Source organism: Falco peregrinus, chromosome 1, assembly GCF_023634155.1.
Source record: "Falco peregrinus isolate bFalPer1 chromosome 1, bFalPer1.pri, whole genome shotgun sequence".
Lineage (NCBI taxonomy): Eukaryota > Metazoa > Chordata > Aves > Falconiformes > Falconidae > Falco > Falco peregrinus.
Genome location: NC_073721.1, coordinates 128,350,234 through 128,366,515, shown reverse-complemented (window position 1 = coordinate 128,366,515; position 16,282 = coordinate 128,350,234). Strand labels below are relative to the sequence as shown.

At 46.6% G+C, this 16,282-nt stretch overlaps 1 protein-coding gene across 4 annotated transcripts in view; it reads right to left on the bottom strand.

Moving 5' to 3' along the window:
• The window catches only part of SIN3A (SIN3 transcription regulator family member A), a 34,879-nt gene that overhangs the window by 2,459 nt on the left and 16,138 nt on the right, over nucleotides 1-16,282 (bottom strand). For 3 of the 4 annotated variants that reach the window (XM_055818012.1, XM_055818020.1, XM_055818028.1), the window contains exons 9-20: nucleotides 15,022-15,111; nucleotides 13,447-13,565; nucleotides 11,161-11,371; nucleotides 8,928-9,044; nucleotides 7,968-8,206; nucleotides 6,655-6,838; nucleotides 5,900-6,473; nucleotides 5,187-5,356; nucleotides 3,876-4,049; nucleotides 2,341-2,433; nucleotides 1,913-2,007; nucleotides 1,142-1,349 (exon numbers count right to left, since the gene is read on the bottom strand). In XM_055818012.1, the coding sequence (XP_055673987.1) occupies nucleotides 1,142-1,349; nucleotides 1,913-2,007; nucleotides 2,341-2,433; nucleotides 3,876-4,049; nucleotides 5,187-5,356; nucleotides 5,900-6,473; nucleotides 6,655-6,838; nucleotides 7,968-8,206; nucleotides 8,928-9,044; nucleotides 11,161-11,371; nucleotides 13,447-13,565; nucleotides 15,022-15,111 (2,274 nt within the window). The remainder of the gene's footprint in view (nucleotides 1-1,141; nucleotides 1,350-1,912; nucleotides 2,008-2,340; nucleotides 2,434-3,875; nucleotides 4,050-5,186; nucleotides 5,357-5,899; nucleotides 6,474-6,654; nucleotides 6,839-7,967; nucleotides 8,207-8,927; nucleotides 9,045-11,160; nucleotides 11,372-13,446; nucleotides 13,566-15,021; nucleotides 15,112-16,282) is intronic. The other variant, XM_055818035.1, reaches the window with a different exon arrangement.

The following is a 16,282-nucleotide window of genomic DNA, read 5'->3' as shown; positions in this document are numbered from 1 at the left end:
ACTAGGCAGGAAGCAGCACGCACCTCTCCCGCTCCCTCAGCTCCCCATGAATTTTCTCAGTGGTCAGTAGTTTGCTCAGAAAAGCAATTAATTTAATAAACTGAAAACGTCTGCAGCCACAGAAGAGACTACTGCTGACAGAGCCTCTCAGGCACCTCTGCTTCTAGTTGCTTAAGTCAGTGACTTTTGCCAGAACCTGGCAGGTTTCACTTTCTTTTACATTCTGGCATTGTAAGCAATGGCACTATAAGCTCTTCAACGTTGTGTTTTAAATAGATTGTAGTAAAATTACAGTAAAGTATTTAAAACCTCAAGTCTAAATAGCCCGACTAGAACTGGAGTTTGTTGTTAAAGCTCTCTGGCTTTCTCTATTGGATGGAAATTTTCCCATGGGATGAGAAAAGTAACTGAATGTCAAAGTGTTCAGAAGACCAGATCAGCTTTCTCCAACCTAATCCTCCTGAATTTGGCTGATCTGGAGTCACAGGCTGTTTTCATCTTGAAGAAACCCCAGCCTCTACAGCTCAAGAACCGCCAGAGAGCCTCCTGCATCTGCTCTCCCCTGCCTCCCCACCTATCCCAGTCACCCTCTCCTCCTTTCCCTTGCCCCAACAGTTACTTTTGGCACACAGAACCAGAAGCAAATTTGAGTCACTTCAAAAAGTCAACTTCCAATTTAAACAATCAATCGCAAACATTGGCTGCAAGATGCGAGATGTCACAGACCCTTAGATCCAGGGCTTTCGAGCTCTGGAAAAACATATATGGGGATTTTTCTGTATGGGTGGCCTCACTGCTCCCATCCGTGCCACAAAACCAGCTTTTCCAGAGCTGCTGGTTGTGCTCTGCGACCCGAGGGCTCCCGCTCTCCATGACTTTGGGGACAGGGAACAATGAGGGTATGGTACCCAGCGGGAGGATGAAGAGAGTTGGAGGCAGAAGAAGAAAAGATTACACCTTGGGAACATTCAGGAGATCTTTAGTGCCTGCAACTGGTAGCTTCTGGCAACACCAAGGCCACTAAACATTACCGATCAGGATCCCCGAGGACATTTCATCTGACTCTCCCCACCTGCCTTTTGGGAGCGGGGGGTCCCAGGAAACACCAACTTCCCACCCCAGTCTTTCCACTCACTCCTACCTGCTGAGCTCGCAGCAAAGCGGTCCTCCTGTACATGTAATCCTCCGATTTGATGACGTACACCATCTTATAGGAGTTCAGTTTGAATTTACACTCCAGCTTGTCCAAGCTCTCCACGTTCTCCATGGACTTTTTACTGTTCCCCTCCTTTCCTTCCTTCTCCTGCTGCTCCCGACCACGCTGACACTTACGGATCCGCCTCAGATTCCTGCAAACCAGAGAACCCCTCTTGGAATTAGTGCTTACCCTCTAGCGCTACTAGGCTGGATGCAGCTGGTGGACCTGTGCTGGCCCCTCAGCTGGCAAACAGCTTGGAGCACAACGGCCCATTGCAGTTCTTCAGGCTCAGACCCCTACAACAGGTCAGCCCACTAGGTTTACCTTATTTCTGAAATTACAGCTATAGTGCAATCAGCTCCCCGCTCACGAGCAGCCCTGACGTAGCACCCACCATTTTCAGGTAGGGGGTTACTGTAGGCCAAGGCAGGACTGCCAACAAAAATGTCATCTGGCAAGTCACCAGCCCTCACTCCTTCTGCCACCTGTGGGCCATGCCACCTCTGTCACTGGAGAGCAGGAGCCTGGGGAGGACCCACAGGATGAATGGCAGCACGGTACCTCTACACCACGCTGCCAGGGTAATGGCTTCTGTCGTAGCATTAAAATACAGGCACGACTGACCGGCCAGCAGTGCGACGGAGCGCGGTCGCCCTGCCCTGAGCCCACATACAGCCCATCAGGCAGGGTTCACAGCACAGCCCAGCCACTCACCTTGGCAGGAAGACTGGTTTCTGGGCCAGGTGCTCCCGGAGCTCAGGGGAGGTAGAATCGGAGTTGACGTACCGCTCCACGTAGTCTGACCAGCGCTGGAAGCAAGCACAGAGCACAGATCAGCCACTGCCTTCCCACCAAACAACACAGAATGGTTAAGGAGGCTGAGCTAGAAGTTATAGGTTTTGGGTTTTTTTGAACGTTCCGTGCATCTTATCTCCAAAAAGGCAAGTATAACATTTCTCTATACAGTTTTGAGATCTTTCTGATACAAAATAAACCTAGAAGGATTTGCCCACTCACACCACTGAAATCTTTACAGTGTGTCACTGATGTTTCTTTGTGCTAACAGACAACAGTCAACTAGACACCCTCGTCCAGCACACCCTTGACCATCCCAGTCAGCTGTCTGGACAAACCGCTCTTACCTCTGCTTCTACAGGGTCATCAGAGTTCTCCTCTTCTGTGTCCAGCAGTTCAATGGTTAACTGAACTTGACCTCTGCTCTGAATGAACATCAGCTATAAAGAAAAGGCAGAAGGGACTTCAGTAAAAGGTTTCAAAGAGAAAAAACAACCTCCACTTCTCAGTGGGGCAAAGGGAGAATGAAGTAAGTTGGCGTAGTTTTAAGGGAAAAATCTGTGCTTCCCACATGCCTGGCAGTGAAGGGAAAGCACCAGCCAAATTGCACAATCTTTGAGGAACAGAAAAATTGCGAAGCTTTTTGAAAATCTTTTCTTTTTGTTGTTGTTTTTGGAGTGCTGCAGTTCCTTCTTGAGCCCCCAGAATAAGTTTGGGGGCAAGGGAAGAGAGATTATACACGCAGGCTTTTATCCAAAGTACTTTACTCTCTCAGAAAGGGCCTGAGCACTTCCTGTATCTCAGGCGAAGGAAGCACGGATTTGATTAGCACAGTGCACGTTTATTTAGCAATGTATGCAGTCAGCAATGACTTAAGGCCCAGTCAGTCAGTATTAGCAGATCTCCCCACAGTCAACAAAGGTTGAGACACAAGAGAAACCGGAGAGTTTGAGCTAACAAATTAAAGCCAGTGACAGCAAGCAGTCAATAAGATACAACCCAAAGATGTTATGAAGCACAAGAGATATTAATTGCTGTTCAGGAAATACATTTCTCTTTGAAACCTTCTCTCTGAAGCATCCTTATAGAAGGATTAATCTATGATGTGCCAAAAGCTGGGGACACGCATGCTTTGGTTTTGGTTGAGTTAGCGTTAATTTTCTTCACAACAGTTAGCACGGGGCTATGTTTCGGATTTGTGCTGAAAACTGTGTTGATAATTCAGGGATGTTTTCATTACTGCTGTGCAGTGCCTCCATGCAGTCAAGGCCTTTTCTACTCCTCACACCACCCCACCAGTGAGCAGGCTGGGTGTGCACAAGGAGCTGGGAGGGGACACGGCCGGGACAGCTGACCCCAGAGATGTTCCGTGCCGTATGACATCATGCTCGGCATAAAAAGCTGGGGGAAGAACAAGGTGGGGAGGGATGTTTGGAGAGATGACGTTTGCTTTCCCAAGTAACTGTTACATGTGATGGAGCTCTGCTTTCCTGAAGATGGCTGAACACCTGCCTGCTGATGGGAAGTAGGGAATTAATTCCTTGTGTTGCTTTGCTTGCGTGCGCAGCTTTTGCTTTACTTATTCCACTGTCTTTATCTCAACCCATGAGTTTTCTCACTTTTACTCTTCTGATTCTCTCCCCTGTCCCACCACGGGACAGGGAGTGAGTGGCTGTACGGAACTTAAGTCACTGGCTGCAGTTAAACCACGACAACAGGTCACCAAAACTTTCCTTTCAACTTTCCAAGCTACAGAAAGCCCTCAGCACTCTCAGGTGCCTAAACAAGGCTCCTTTTTTAAAGGACTGTTGCCTCTCCTTTCTTAAAGGGCACCCCCTCACTGCTTGCTGCTTTTACACCACGGTTCACAGCCCAGCTTTACCTTGAAACAGTTCTCCTCTGACATGAGCTGCTCAGCTTTGCGTTGGTACGCAGCCTCCAAAAGAGTACGAGAAGACTGAGAGGCAAGAAGACCTCCTGTGGCTCCATTGTTGTTCTCTGACAGGTAGAGGTCCGTTACCTGCACACAGATCTCATCACTCACTATGTGTTGGAGCTGCAAAAAGGAAGAACACGGGAAAGGTGTTTGTCAAAGAGTATGCTACATGCCCATCAGCACAGAACAGAAAGAAACAAAGATGTAACCATGGGTTTAAGCCCTAGCCAAAAAAAAAAAAAAAAAAAAGGAAAAAAAGAAGAAAGAAAAAAAAGGCTAAAAAAGCATGAGTTTAAGGCTACATCTTTAGTAACTTCTTCCAGTTGTGATTATCTCTGCTGCTACTGAAAAAAAACACATTATCTTTAAAAAAAAAAAATCAGCAGGTGGCAAAGTACAACTACTTGGAATATAACTACGTGCAGAAAACATCCTGGTCAGCAGCAGGGGAGGAAGGGCTAAAGCACTGTGACACAGCATATCCCCTCCTCAGCAAGGGGCTGCTGCTGCGTCTGAGGAGAGAGGTGGGAGATTTAGTATCAAATCCTTATTTTGTACAAGTTTAAAAATCAAACGTCGCTCAACTGTCTTTTGAATTCAGTTCATCTCTGGACTGAATTAAAGGGCTGCTGAAAAGAAAAGCAGCTCTACCCTTCTGAAAGAGTAAAGGCTTTTCAAGCCATTCCACTTCCAGCCCCTTATGTCTGTTTTTCTTCTTTATGCTACAAAAAGACACATGAAGAATTTTTCCCTCGGTCACACATTCCTCCTACCAGCCCAATAAAAGGACTAGAGTTTAGCAGCCAAAACGAGCTTCTCAAACAGCCAGATAAAAAGAGACAAAGCTTTGCAGAAAGGGCATGCACTGCTCCTACGGCACTGGTGAAAAGGAAGGAAATTACTTAAATGTCATTTAATTATTTTTCAAAGTTAAAGCAAGATTAGCTACGGAGATGCTTTGAAGCTGAACCCTTATACCCTAAAACTTCTGGAAAACAAAGGGGGAACTCTATACACACAGAGATGATACTCTCAATAATTTAAATGCATTAGCCATTACCTTTTGTCATGTCTCTCTACATCAGCGTTAGAGCTTGGTTAAAAAACACCCAGAATTTACCTGCTTACCCCTGAAATTCCCCACTTAGGCATACAACACTGCCCCTCCGACGTGGGCCTGGGCTCTCACTGTAGCAAACAAGACAGCTACTTTCTCTCCCCAGACCCATCCACCCTCCAGCCTTTGCTGGCAGTCACCTGTCGAACAATGCTCTGGATCAGCTTGTCCATGGTAAAGGCGATGTAGGCATGAATGGTGAACATTTCACGCAAGGAGTCCTCGTACTGCGACGAGTCCATGTTCCCATCGAGGAGATTGCGCACCATGTCCAGGAAGGCTGGGTAATAATCCTCAACATCGATGTCCACTGCAACAAGAAAGAAAGGGAGAGATGAAGACACCCCCCAGAAAGGGCTGCTTTGAGCTTTGGTCCTCCGACTACCCACTCAAGCTGAAGGGTTACTGGGATTGGCTTAAATTTGTCTTTTACAGACATTTAAATGAGCACTTTTAAGGCCACAGGTACTTTCATAATCTCTTGCTTTCAAGCCCTAGCCTTCCCCAAGAGGTTATTTCTGAAAGACGGTTTGAAAAGCTTTTAGTTAGGGAACCCAAGGATACTTTAGATATGTGTAAATGAAAGCTCTTAAGAAATAACCGCTACGTATTACCATTCCGCTACTCAAGTCCCATGTACCCCACCCCCTCCCATCTCCTCCCTCAGTTCAGTGCTGCCCAGTGACAAAAAGGGAGAGATCCGCACCCCCCCCCCCCCCTCCCCCCCATTTTACAGGGGGGGTACATCTTACAGTCAGGGCTGTAACACGCCTGATGACACCAAACAAGCCCTGTAGACATGCTACGAATAGAAGCATCTTTCTTCCCCAGCCTCCCACCAGAAGTGACTCACTAGGCTCCTTCAGTCGCAGCTGGATGGCAGGACTGTCGCCCTTGTCTCGCTTGATGCCCAGCACTTCCCTCTCCCACTCCCTTTCCCGCGTCTCCTCTTCGATCTGCCGCTCAGCCTGGGTGCAGATCCTCAGCAGCCGCAAGCACAGGATCTGATGCAGCCGCATGAATATGTACCAGTTGCTGTTCACGTAGAAGAGGTTGTAGACCTCATCCATGCCCCGCAGCTTCTGGGCCGTCGTGTTGTTGAACATCAGCTTGGTTTTGGGAGGACTGCCCCCAACACCGTTGTGCTTTTTTGCAGCCCCAGTAGCTTCGTCCACATCCATTTCCTCTTCTTCCTCCTCTTCCACATCCGAGAGTTCACCTCGCTGAGCGAACAGCAGGTCTGGAATGAAGTGATACATGATCTGCTTGATTTTGTACTTGTCCTCCTTCTGGATTCCCGTCTGCCGCTTCACATGGTGGATGATGAGAGAGGCAGCATCTTCCAGGATCTGCTTGTCTTCATACGCTAGTGATAGGTGTGGGCCTGTGGGCACTCCGGCATTGTCTTCTGAAGCCTGCTCTTGCCTCTGCGAATGAGAAACACAGCACAACATTTAGTCCTGAACACCCGTCTCCACCCAAGACCCTTTCAGAAAGCTCTGCCAGTGTTGCAGACTCCCTTTTATCGAGCAGCGAGGAACGGGAACCGAAACTGCACTTGCAAAGTACATAAGCCTTAGGGAAGGAAACTATTGGTGACCATCTTACCTCATCATAGATGCTTTCAATCTCATTGAGGAGGCTCTTTGACCTCAGGACCTTGGTATCATTCTGCTTGAAGTTGATGCCCTGGTGGTCCAAGGATTTCAGGTAATACTTCTCATTTTGCTCTCGCCAGACTTTATTAAATCCTCTCTGGGCTTCTCGCCACTCTTCCTCTTTCATCTTTAACCTTGGATCGAGAAAACAAGGGTGAGCTAAGAGGTCTACTCTGAGCATGTAAGGAAAACCTAGGCCCATGGTTTCTGGCCAGTGTTGAGAAGGGCTGAACTCTTCAGGAAATGAGCATAAATGAAAGCCGTCCCACAGAACGGTGCCTTACAGGAGGAGCACCCTGCACGTGCTCTTCTAAAGAAACCCCTCTGGGCACGCCAGAAGAGCTAGGGGGCTTAGCGTCCATTTAGCCTCGCCACCCACAGCAGGGAGAGGGGCTGAAGGGGCAGGAGAGCCACAACAGCTGGCCCAGGTCTCTCAGAAATCCCAAGAAAGTCGTGTAGCTCCAGCTGCTGAAATGGGCAGCTTAGTTTGGACGATTAACAAAGTTATTGCCTTGCAGCACGGACACCTAAGCTTCCTGGGAATGGACCACTGAGCCCTAGCTCAGGATCTCAAGCAAAGCAGCCCTGATGCAGCTCAAGAGCCAGCTCCCAGGAAGAGTGTCCTTGCAGCCAGGTAGCAAAACTGTGACCTAGCAGTTACCCTGGGCAAGGCTGTTACCCACAGCTCCCAGAGCCCTGAGAAACAGGACCAACAATCCCACAGAGATGAGAAGTGGTCAGGGAAGAGTATCACCTGCTTACACTCTTCCTTGAGCTTCCCCAAGGAGTTGCAGAATCCACTCCCTTTTCTTGACCGAGGAAGGGGAGGTTCACAACAGAAACCAGGCTGGGAATCTGAGGGTAGCACAGCCACTGCAATCTGAGCCCACAGGCATGTACAGCCACAGGATTTGGAAAGGGATCAAATTTAGCCCTAGAACAATCCACACAGCACAGTTTCCTCACCTTACACACAATGCTGACACCAGGGGAGAAACCAGGTTTAAAGAGGAGACAACAAAAGCTCTACATCCCTCCAGGTGAGCTGGAGGGTTTTGTTTCAGAAGGGCAATTCCCTCTTTCTAGGCGATTATTATGAAATACAGCAACTGACCAAACATAAAAGCATTTCTTAATTTACAGCCTGGTGGAGGTCACACCCTTTAGGGGCAGCAATTAGCTACTTTTACATAAATCTGGATCACGTATGATGCGCTATCCTTTGGCAGAGCCCCCAGGGGAGGGTGCTAGAGCAGTCAGTACCTCTTCAGTACAATGGGAACAGCCACGGATGGGTTCTTCCGAAGTCCATCAATGATGTCAGCTGCTTTGTCGGCATATATCCTCTGGAGAGCCTTGCGGTGGATCACCTCCGAAGTGCCACCCAGAGTGTTGTCCAGCCGGAATTTGGCCTGCTCCTCAGCAGACAAGCGCGAGAGTTTCTTTTGGATTGCCTCAAGGACACGAATCGTTGCCAGGTTGGTCTCCAAGACAACATCCAACTGAAGGGAACGGTGCATTAGCCATCATTGAATAGGCAAAACATGATACTACACAGAGGCTAACATTTAAGCGACATGAAACACGAAGCCATGCATGCTTAACAAGATGTACTTGAGCAGTGGTATCCATATTTGGCTGCTCTAAAATAATCCAATTATATTTTATTCGCTTCCTAGATAATACTGCATAAGAATTTAAAGGCTACTAGAATGATACCGTTCAGAAATTACATTTTCCACCTGGGGATAGAATACAACTGATAGTTACTCTACAAAAGGACGTGCCGAACCTGAGTGTATATGGGTAATTGCCAAGTTAAGTTCCACTTCAAGTCAAGATGTCAATCAGTTAACATCTTGCACGTATCACTTTTCAGATTATTACAGGGGAACACATGTTCTCAAGCGCTACGTGGGCAGTAAGAATAGGAAAAATGTATTATGTACTGGCCATCGAACAATTTCATCTGGAGCAATGTGAATGAAATGCTCTACACAAAAACTGAAGGGCAGGGGTGGTAGCTTGGAGCAAGACGTGATTATGCAGCCGCTGCTTCTTGCATTAAAAGAACACAAACTTTTATGCCAAAAAAACCCGGGTGACAGACACAATAAAAATAGATTCTAAGAAGCAGTATTAAAGGTATAATTATATCAAGATCATTAACTGTTCACAGAACCCCAAGCTTTCAGAGACACAGATCAAGGAGAAATAATTTACCTCGAAACGCTCATCCTCACACCTGTAGATGTGCTCTTCATATTGTGTCTTCTTGGAGCTCACAAATGTGGAGTCTTCAGACCAGGACGGAAAGGAGACCCAGGTGTCATTCAAAACCTTCGAGGAAGACAGGGGAGACGAGAGTCATGGTCAGTCTTCTGAGAGGGTCATACACGGCCAGCTCTGAGGCCAGGCTTCTGATGGGAGGATCTAACTCCCCAGTCGGAAAACCATGTGCCCCTTCCAAAGCCCAAGATTCACAGGACAACTCCAAACAGCCAGAACCAAAACATCCAGGCAGTCTGAAAAATTCATTAGCTGGAGCTATGAGAAAAAAACTTGCAAGGGAAGAGAAAAATAAAGGTGAAAGGAACTTTTCTGTTACTTTGGATTAGTCAACTGCAACCAGCTGGTCTACCATGTGTGTGATTCACCATCGACAACGCCGGGTGGTCATCACGCGAGACGTGACTGTTAGACAGCACGTGGTTTCTGCCTCCAAGTAAGGCTAATCGGGAGTATAAATCCATACACCAGCAACACCTTTCCTGACAAAGCAGCTGAGCACCTGCAGCTTTAACCACTTCCAAAACAGGAACAGAACACTCAAAAAAACCTCAAAGAGGCCAAAGGCAAACAAACAAGGATTTTGGCAGGCAGTCTTGAAAGTCAGGCCCAGTTTTCATAAACCCAAAGCCTAAACAACGAGTCATTAGATTTCACAGGAAGAAAAGTCTGTAAATACATCACACAAGACACTTTTGAGAGACATGTCAAGACTTAGATTACACAACTGCAATTGCCTTTTGCCCAGGTTATTTTCAATATTCTGCTGGCACTTCAGCTGAACGCCTATCACCACCACCTAACTGCGTGACTTGGTCACCCACATTTGTTCTCCTCATCTCTCAAGGAGCGTAAGGACCCAAAACCCACGATGCTCCCAAAGGGCAACCTACTCACTACGTGTTGCGTGTGCCACTGTTGACTGCAGCCACCCAGGGAAGGGATTTCCGGGGCTCTCCCCTCCTCCAGTGAACGCTCTTAAGAGACACGTTCATTAACTGGCCTTCAGCAAGCTCACTCACCTCCAAAACATTACCTTCAACACCAGTGAAGGAACAGGATCAGCCAGAACCAACCCCACTTTGATCAAAAGGTCATTAGAACACATTAAAGGACTCAATGAGTATATCTGATCCTGCAGGACCTCGTTGGGAGACCAGCTCTGACTCTTGACCAAGAAGGCTGGATCCCTGTAGGGAGCTGGTTTCCCAAAGCAACACACCATTTCCAAAGACAAGAGGTCTTCTTAGCATTTCAGATGGAAAAAAGAAGCATGTGAGGGATATGTGGGAGAACCTGTCTACAGAAAATGTGATTTTCTTTCAAAGCTGGACTAGACACAACTCTGAAAGAAGATTAAGTGGGAATTTGGGTTAAAAGGTAGCAACAATCTTGAATTACATGCCACCTTGAAAAGACCCCTGAGATCACATTAAGACCATAGAGAAAACTAGTTCTGTCATTCCCTACTTAGAGTGCTTAAGTTTGTAATTGTAGTGTTCTTTTCACAGGTTATGCTACGTAAAACATCATACATATATAATGCCCTTATGTTATCTTGAAGTAGTCGAACACCACAAGTATTTGTTGTGTTTTGTTTCCAGCTGCTCTCTAACGCTTCATGCAACCCCCTCACAAGCACCACTGGAGAAGAGCTGATGCCAACCATCAAAGCCACGTGGGTATTGCACCTACCAGCCAGCTCCCAGCATAACCCATTCCTAGACTGACGCCTTACCCTGTGCTACAGCTTCTGGACATGCTCCAGATGTTTGCAGGATTGCCAAGTGCTCACTTGCCACAAGGAACACCTCAGGGTGTGCTCACCTCAGGCTCAGACATGTACCACGATGATCCTGAGCCAGGATGGTATGCCCGCACACGCCCGGGTGCAGGAGCGGCACGGCTCAGTGCTGGATCAGTGCTAACCAGGCAGCTGCCTGGCCCCAGCTCCATGCCTAGCACCAGCTCTGGGGTGCAGGCAGCAGCACAACCCTGCTGCACAGGAGCAGATGTGCCCCGACACCCCCAGGAAACTTCTCAGCACAGAGCAGGGGTACAAAATAAAGTCCCCATTCTTTTCTTCTGTTCCGCTTGCCCTTGCTCCATCAATAAGGCTGGGAAGAGCCTTCCTCTGTCATGCAATTCCCATCTGAGAGCACCTTACCTCTTTACACAGCGGAGTCCGCCCTGTGCACTTGGGTTGCTGGTAGCTCTTGGGTAAGGCTCGGTAGCTGGAGCCCAGTCTTTTACAGGAGGCATAGTCTATCTCCATGGCAATCCCCTCGGTAGCCCGTTCCTTCGGATATGTCTCCATGTGAACAGACTCTTTATATCCCAGAAAGTTTTTAAACCAAGTGAACAGCTCTGGGAATTTCCTAAAAATAAAATAAAGTGAAACACTAGCTAAGTAGAAAATCAAACAGCACTGAGCTGCGATGCCGAGGCTAGAATCGATTGCTATAGACAGTGTCCAAGACAACCCTCTGAACTATCAGTCTAGTGAGAGAGGACACTCTGCTCAATCCCACTCCCACAGAGCCTGATCAAACGGGAAGCGAGAACCTGTTTGTTGGTCAGGTGGCAGACTGCTCTCAGTGCAACTACGGTGCTTTAGGATTACCTTCTCGTATTGCCAGGGATACGCAGACAAGCACCCACACATCCTCCACATGCCTGGTGGGTGCAGACCCCATGAGACAGGCGGCAAGCAAGGAGCAGCAGCCAAAGCTTTCGCTGCAGGGTCACATTTGGCTCTCCTAAACTACCCCTGCAGCGAACCCAGACCAGATTCCTAATTGTCTGCCAACATTCTTAACCTTAAAACAGACCTTGCCTTTCCAAAAGCAGCAATAAGAAACTAAAAAGCAATTCTGTAACTACACAGTAAAAGGTTTCAGTGCTGAGCAATCATTTCAAGCAGTGCTGCCTCCCCAGACTACACTGACCAGCACAAATGATGAAGAAGCCTTCGCTTGCAAGGCCCAAGTTCGCCTGCTTGCGGAGAAAAGTTTTCTGAAGAATTTATTAGTCTAAAATAGCGCATCTGTTCAACCCCTCTTATCTCATGCAACTCTCCAGCTACATGAGGAATTGAACCTGTTACTGAGGCTAATTGAATCACTGCTCATTTATTGCTTTTTCATTACATGACAGAAGATAATGTCCAACTCCAGAATAAGAAAATTGTATTATACCTTTCCCAGTACAGATATTCACCCTTATAGCTAGAAGCACAGAGAGTAGATGGGAGAAATCCAGAATTTTTTGTTGAATATTTCACCTTTCCTAGCTAAAGGTAGCATCCTGCTGACGCCTGACTAATTCCAGTGGAGCTATGGAGAGACTGGAGGCTCACTGGGGCAGCTTCTTTGCACAGCAGATAGTGTAATGGGGTCCTGAACCCAATTTACGTTGCTATTGCCTTCTCCCTTGGAATCAGGAACTCAACTCATAGGAAGAAGGAACATTAAACTTGCTGCCCAAAGTTGATGAAACGGTATCAGTTGGTTTTAGCAGATTAATACAGAGTTGTTTTGTATACTACTGGCAATTATGGCAGTCATAATTCCTGTTTAAACTATAGTATTCCTTATCGGGTTTGGCTTCATGACAAAATTCAGCTGCTTTTTGCTTTCTGGAAATTTTAGTTGAGTTTATATCAGGCACTCTTTTTTTAGGGGACATTTTCTATGTAATTACACAATCTTTTCCCAAATGAAATAATCTGCGATTCCAGAGCAAGAGACTGCAACAACAGACTGCTAAATAATTGTTTGCTCTTCTGAAGAAGGAACAAATACAGCAAGCAATACCGGCACTACTCTTGAATGCTGCCTGCCTGCCAAGACATAGCTAGGAGCTCCCCTCTTACCTCCTCTTGGCTAAGGAATAGAAAAGGGCAGTGCAGAAGAGCATGAAGTTGGAAAGAAAACTGAAGCAGAGCCTGTATTGACCTGCTCCAATGAAGGAAAAGTCTGAAAGCCTAAAGCACGTGGCCCCTGCACACTATCAGCCACTGAAGGGCTTCCAAGCACTACCAGCATCTTCCTGCCCACACGGCAGCATGTGGCACCTTACCACGTACATTCATGACACTTGGGCCGAGCTGGAGGGAACAGGAGATGAGAGAACGCACTGCCACAGAGGCAACTCATGCAGCCACGGAACAGACAGACAATTAAGCAGCGGCAGGCTATCCAGCTACAAGTCGAGCCAACCAACAGCCCAGGAAGTGGGCAGCACAGGGCGACTCCATCTCAGATGTACTTTGTGGCCCAACGAACCACCGCCTGGCTCCCAGAGCAGCCGTCCCCCTCCATACCACGCCACCACACCAGATACGTTCCCCTGAACGACCACAAAAATTACTGTTTCTTCCCTGGCTTCACAACAGAAACAGACCCAGCAGATTAAACTTCTCACTTCGTGTAAGGAAATGTGCTCCACTTACCCCAGGAATGGAGAAACCAGCTGCACGAGCTCAGCGCGGGAGATCACCTCCTGGTTGAAAATGACCAGGCAGCGAAGGAAGTTTTCGTATGCTTCTGTGCTACGCAGAGCTTTGCGGACCTTACAGAGAGAAGAAAAAAGAGGCAAACAATTGCAGTCAGGGTGAGAACAAGCTGTCCAGGAGACCTGGACTCAACACTGTGCTTCCCACCGACGCACGGAGATTACGCATGGAATGAGGAGGCAAATCTTTGAGTTGAACAGAGGGTCACTGGCTCCATACACAGGGCCAGACAAACAGATACTGACATGAGCCACCTCTGTGCTGCGTATGCCCTGCGACATCAGCACCCAGAGTGCATCACTCTGAAGAAAGGAGTTCCAAGTGAAGAATGAAATCCCACAAAGAACTTCCTAGCAGCTGGACTATGAAATGCTGGAATCACAGTGTCAGTCATAACTGCAGCACTACAAATGCACCAGGCTGCCTTCTAACACTGGAGAATACTGCAAGTAAGGAGCAGGGGTAAGAGACCTGTGCCCTGGGTAGCACCGCTCCAGCCTCTGCCCATGTTACAGCTTAGGTTATCACAGGTAAGCCAGCTTCTGTAACTCTTATCTTCACAGTACAAGGAAACCAAACGATTCATCCCAACACCATTACCTTTCCCAGGAGAACAGTTAGCATCTACGCATCAGACTGAGATCTATCATCATTAAGATATTTGTCATTACAGTTATAATTCTACATCAGGGATTTCTAGGTTTACTCATGTTCACACCTACACATCCTCCGAGAAATAGATTGGTTCCCAGTTACCATTAACTGGTCTACAGCATGCTGCTAAATGCACCACATCATCAGGGAGCAACCAAGACTTTCACCGGCACATGAATATTACTTAAAAGGCTTGTTTAAGTTCACTATATACTCCCCTCTGAGCCATAAGGAAATATAAGGACATCTTAGGGAAGACACCAAGGTACCACTTGGAAACATCCCACATATCCTTCATTTGTTCTGTGTGGTAAACCAGCAACAGGTAACAACTGTGCAATTAGTTAGATTCATCTCTCAAGGAAAAAAAAAACCCAAAACCAAAAACAAAAACACAAAACCCAACGTGGACATGAATCAGCTGCTTTGTAAACTGAGCTCCCACACTGCAGGCAGCTGGTTGTGGATGGGTGCAGCAAGCTGTGCCAACACAGCAAGACATGTCACACACATCATTGGTGGTATGGCGATTTCATAAAGGTGAGAAAAACCTGGAGTGTGCATTACAGGAAAAAAATTCCCTTTCCTCCAAACAAACTGCATGAGCAGCAAATGAAAAGCTGCAGAACGACCTTTGGGGAAAAGACACAAATATCCACGTGAAAAAAGATTACCAGTCTTTTAAAAAAATTAAACGAATTTGACTTAGAGGTTGTATGATACGTCTGAGGTCAAGCTGACAAATGTTACACCGCCCTGATATCTCACATACTTCACTGTGATAAAAATCCAGATGTATACATGCCAAGAACATAAATCAATGACGCGAGACTGCTTGCTCTGACTCTCGCTTCTCACCTTCTCAAAGAAGAGAGATTCTGTCCCCACACCATGTTTGCTGGCTTCCGCCAAAGACTGGTCTTTTAAACCCAGCAGCTTCGGTTTCTTCTGTTAACAAAGAAAAGAAAGGCAAGGAGAAAAAAAAAAAAAAAAAAAAAAAAAGGGCTGTTCAGCAGAGCAACTTCCCATATTTTGATTATCTGTCCTACGAGGGTTTCAGCTTCCTGACCCCACCATTTGCTTTCAAGTAAAAGAAAGGTGGCTTTCTTTGGAAAGAAACTTGCATGAAAGGGTGTGTCGCAAGTTAATCTACCAAAGGTTAATCAGTAGCATAGAACTCCAAATGTTTTTAATACATTGTTGCATCCTTTTGTGTAACTAGTTGACTGAAACACTATAGTGTATCTCCTATTTCTAACTAGACCGCAAAATTACCAAAATAAATCAAGGGTTTTTTTCCCATGGCTCACCTGGTTCTTTAAGTCTAACACCTTCCTAAAATTATCATTAACTCTTTCTCTCTCTTGCATTCCACTGCAAGATCCTTTATTGTTCCCATACTAGCACTGCACTCTACATCCTCGGAAATGCCAAAAGCTGCCTCCAAAACAGGTTTTATTTTGCTGCCCTTTATTTGAAGGGGAGGAGAAAGGGCAGAAGGGGAAGTAGATCACTGGGTTTAAATGCTACCATTATGCCTGCTAATTCTTTTTATCACAAAGCAAGATACACCACCTTCAAATAAAGCAGGCAAACTTAGCCTTAACGCACAACCACTAAGCCACCTGGCCACAGGACAATTTTTATTACACTACAAAGCCCTGCTCTCTCAAAACGTGCGTCATTTGAAAAGGGCAAACTTTGCTAAGAGAATAATCATTCATCATTGTATCATAAGGTTTATCATAGGAAAGATGAGCAAACACGATTCTGCTGCGTCTGCTCCAAGTTCTACTACAACAAAGCTTTCAGGCACACCTTTATCTTTTCCTCTGCTTATCTTCCCACTTGCCTTGGAAACATCGCTAGAAACAAATTTTGGACAAATTTCTTTTGCAACTTTACCAAGACTTTTGCAGCCACACCCCACAAACACTGCTTTATTCACCAATCAAACTACCCCTACGCATTCCGCAGCATCCTAATAAAGTGGGGAAAACCCTGTTTTTCCCAAGCCAGTAGAGTAACTATTACTACCCTCAGGTACAGGCAAGACCACTGGTTTGTGAAAATCAGAGACAAAGCCTTGCACTTAGAAACAAGGACTTCAAAACAAGTT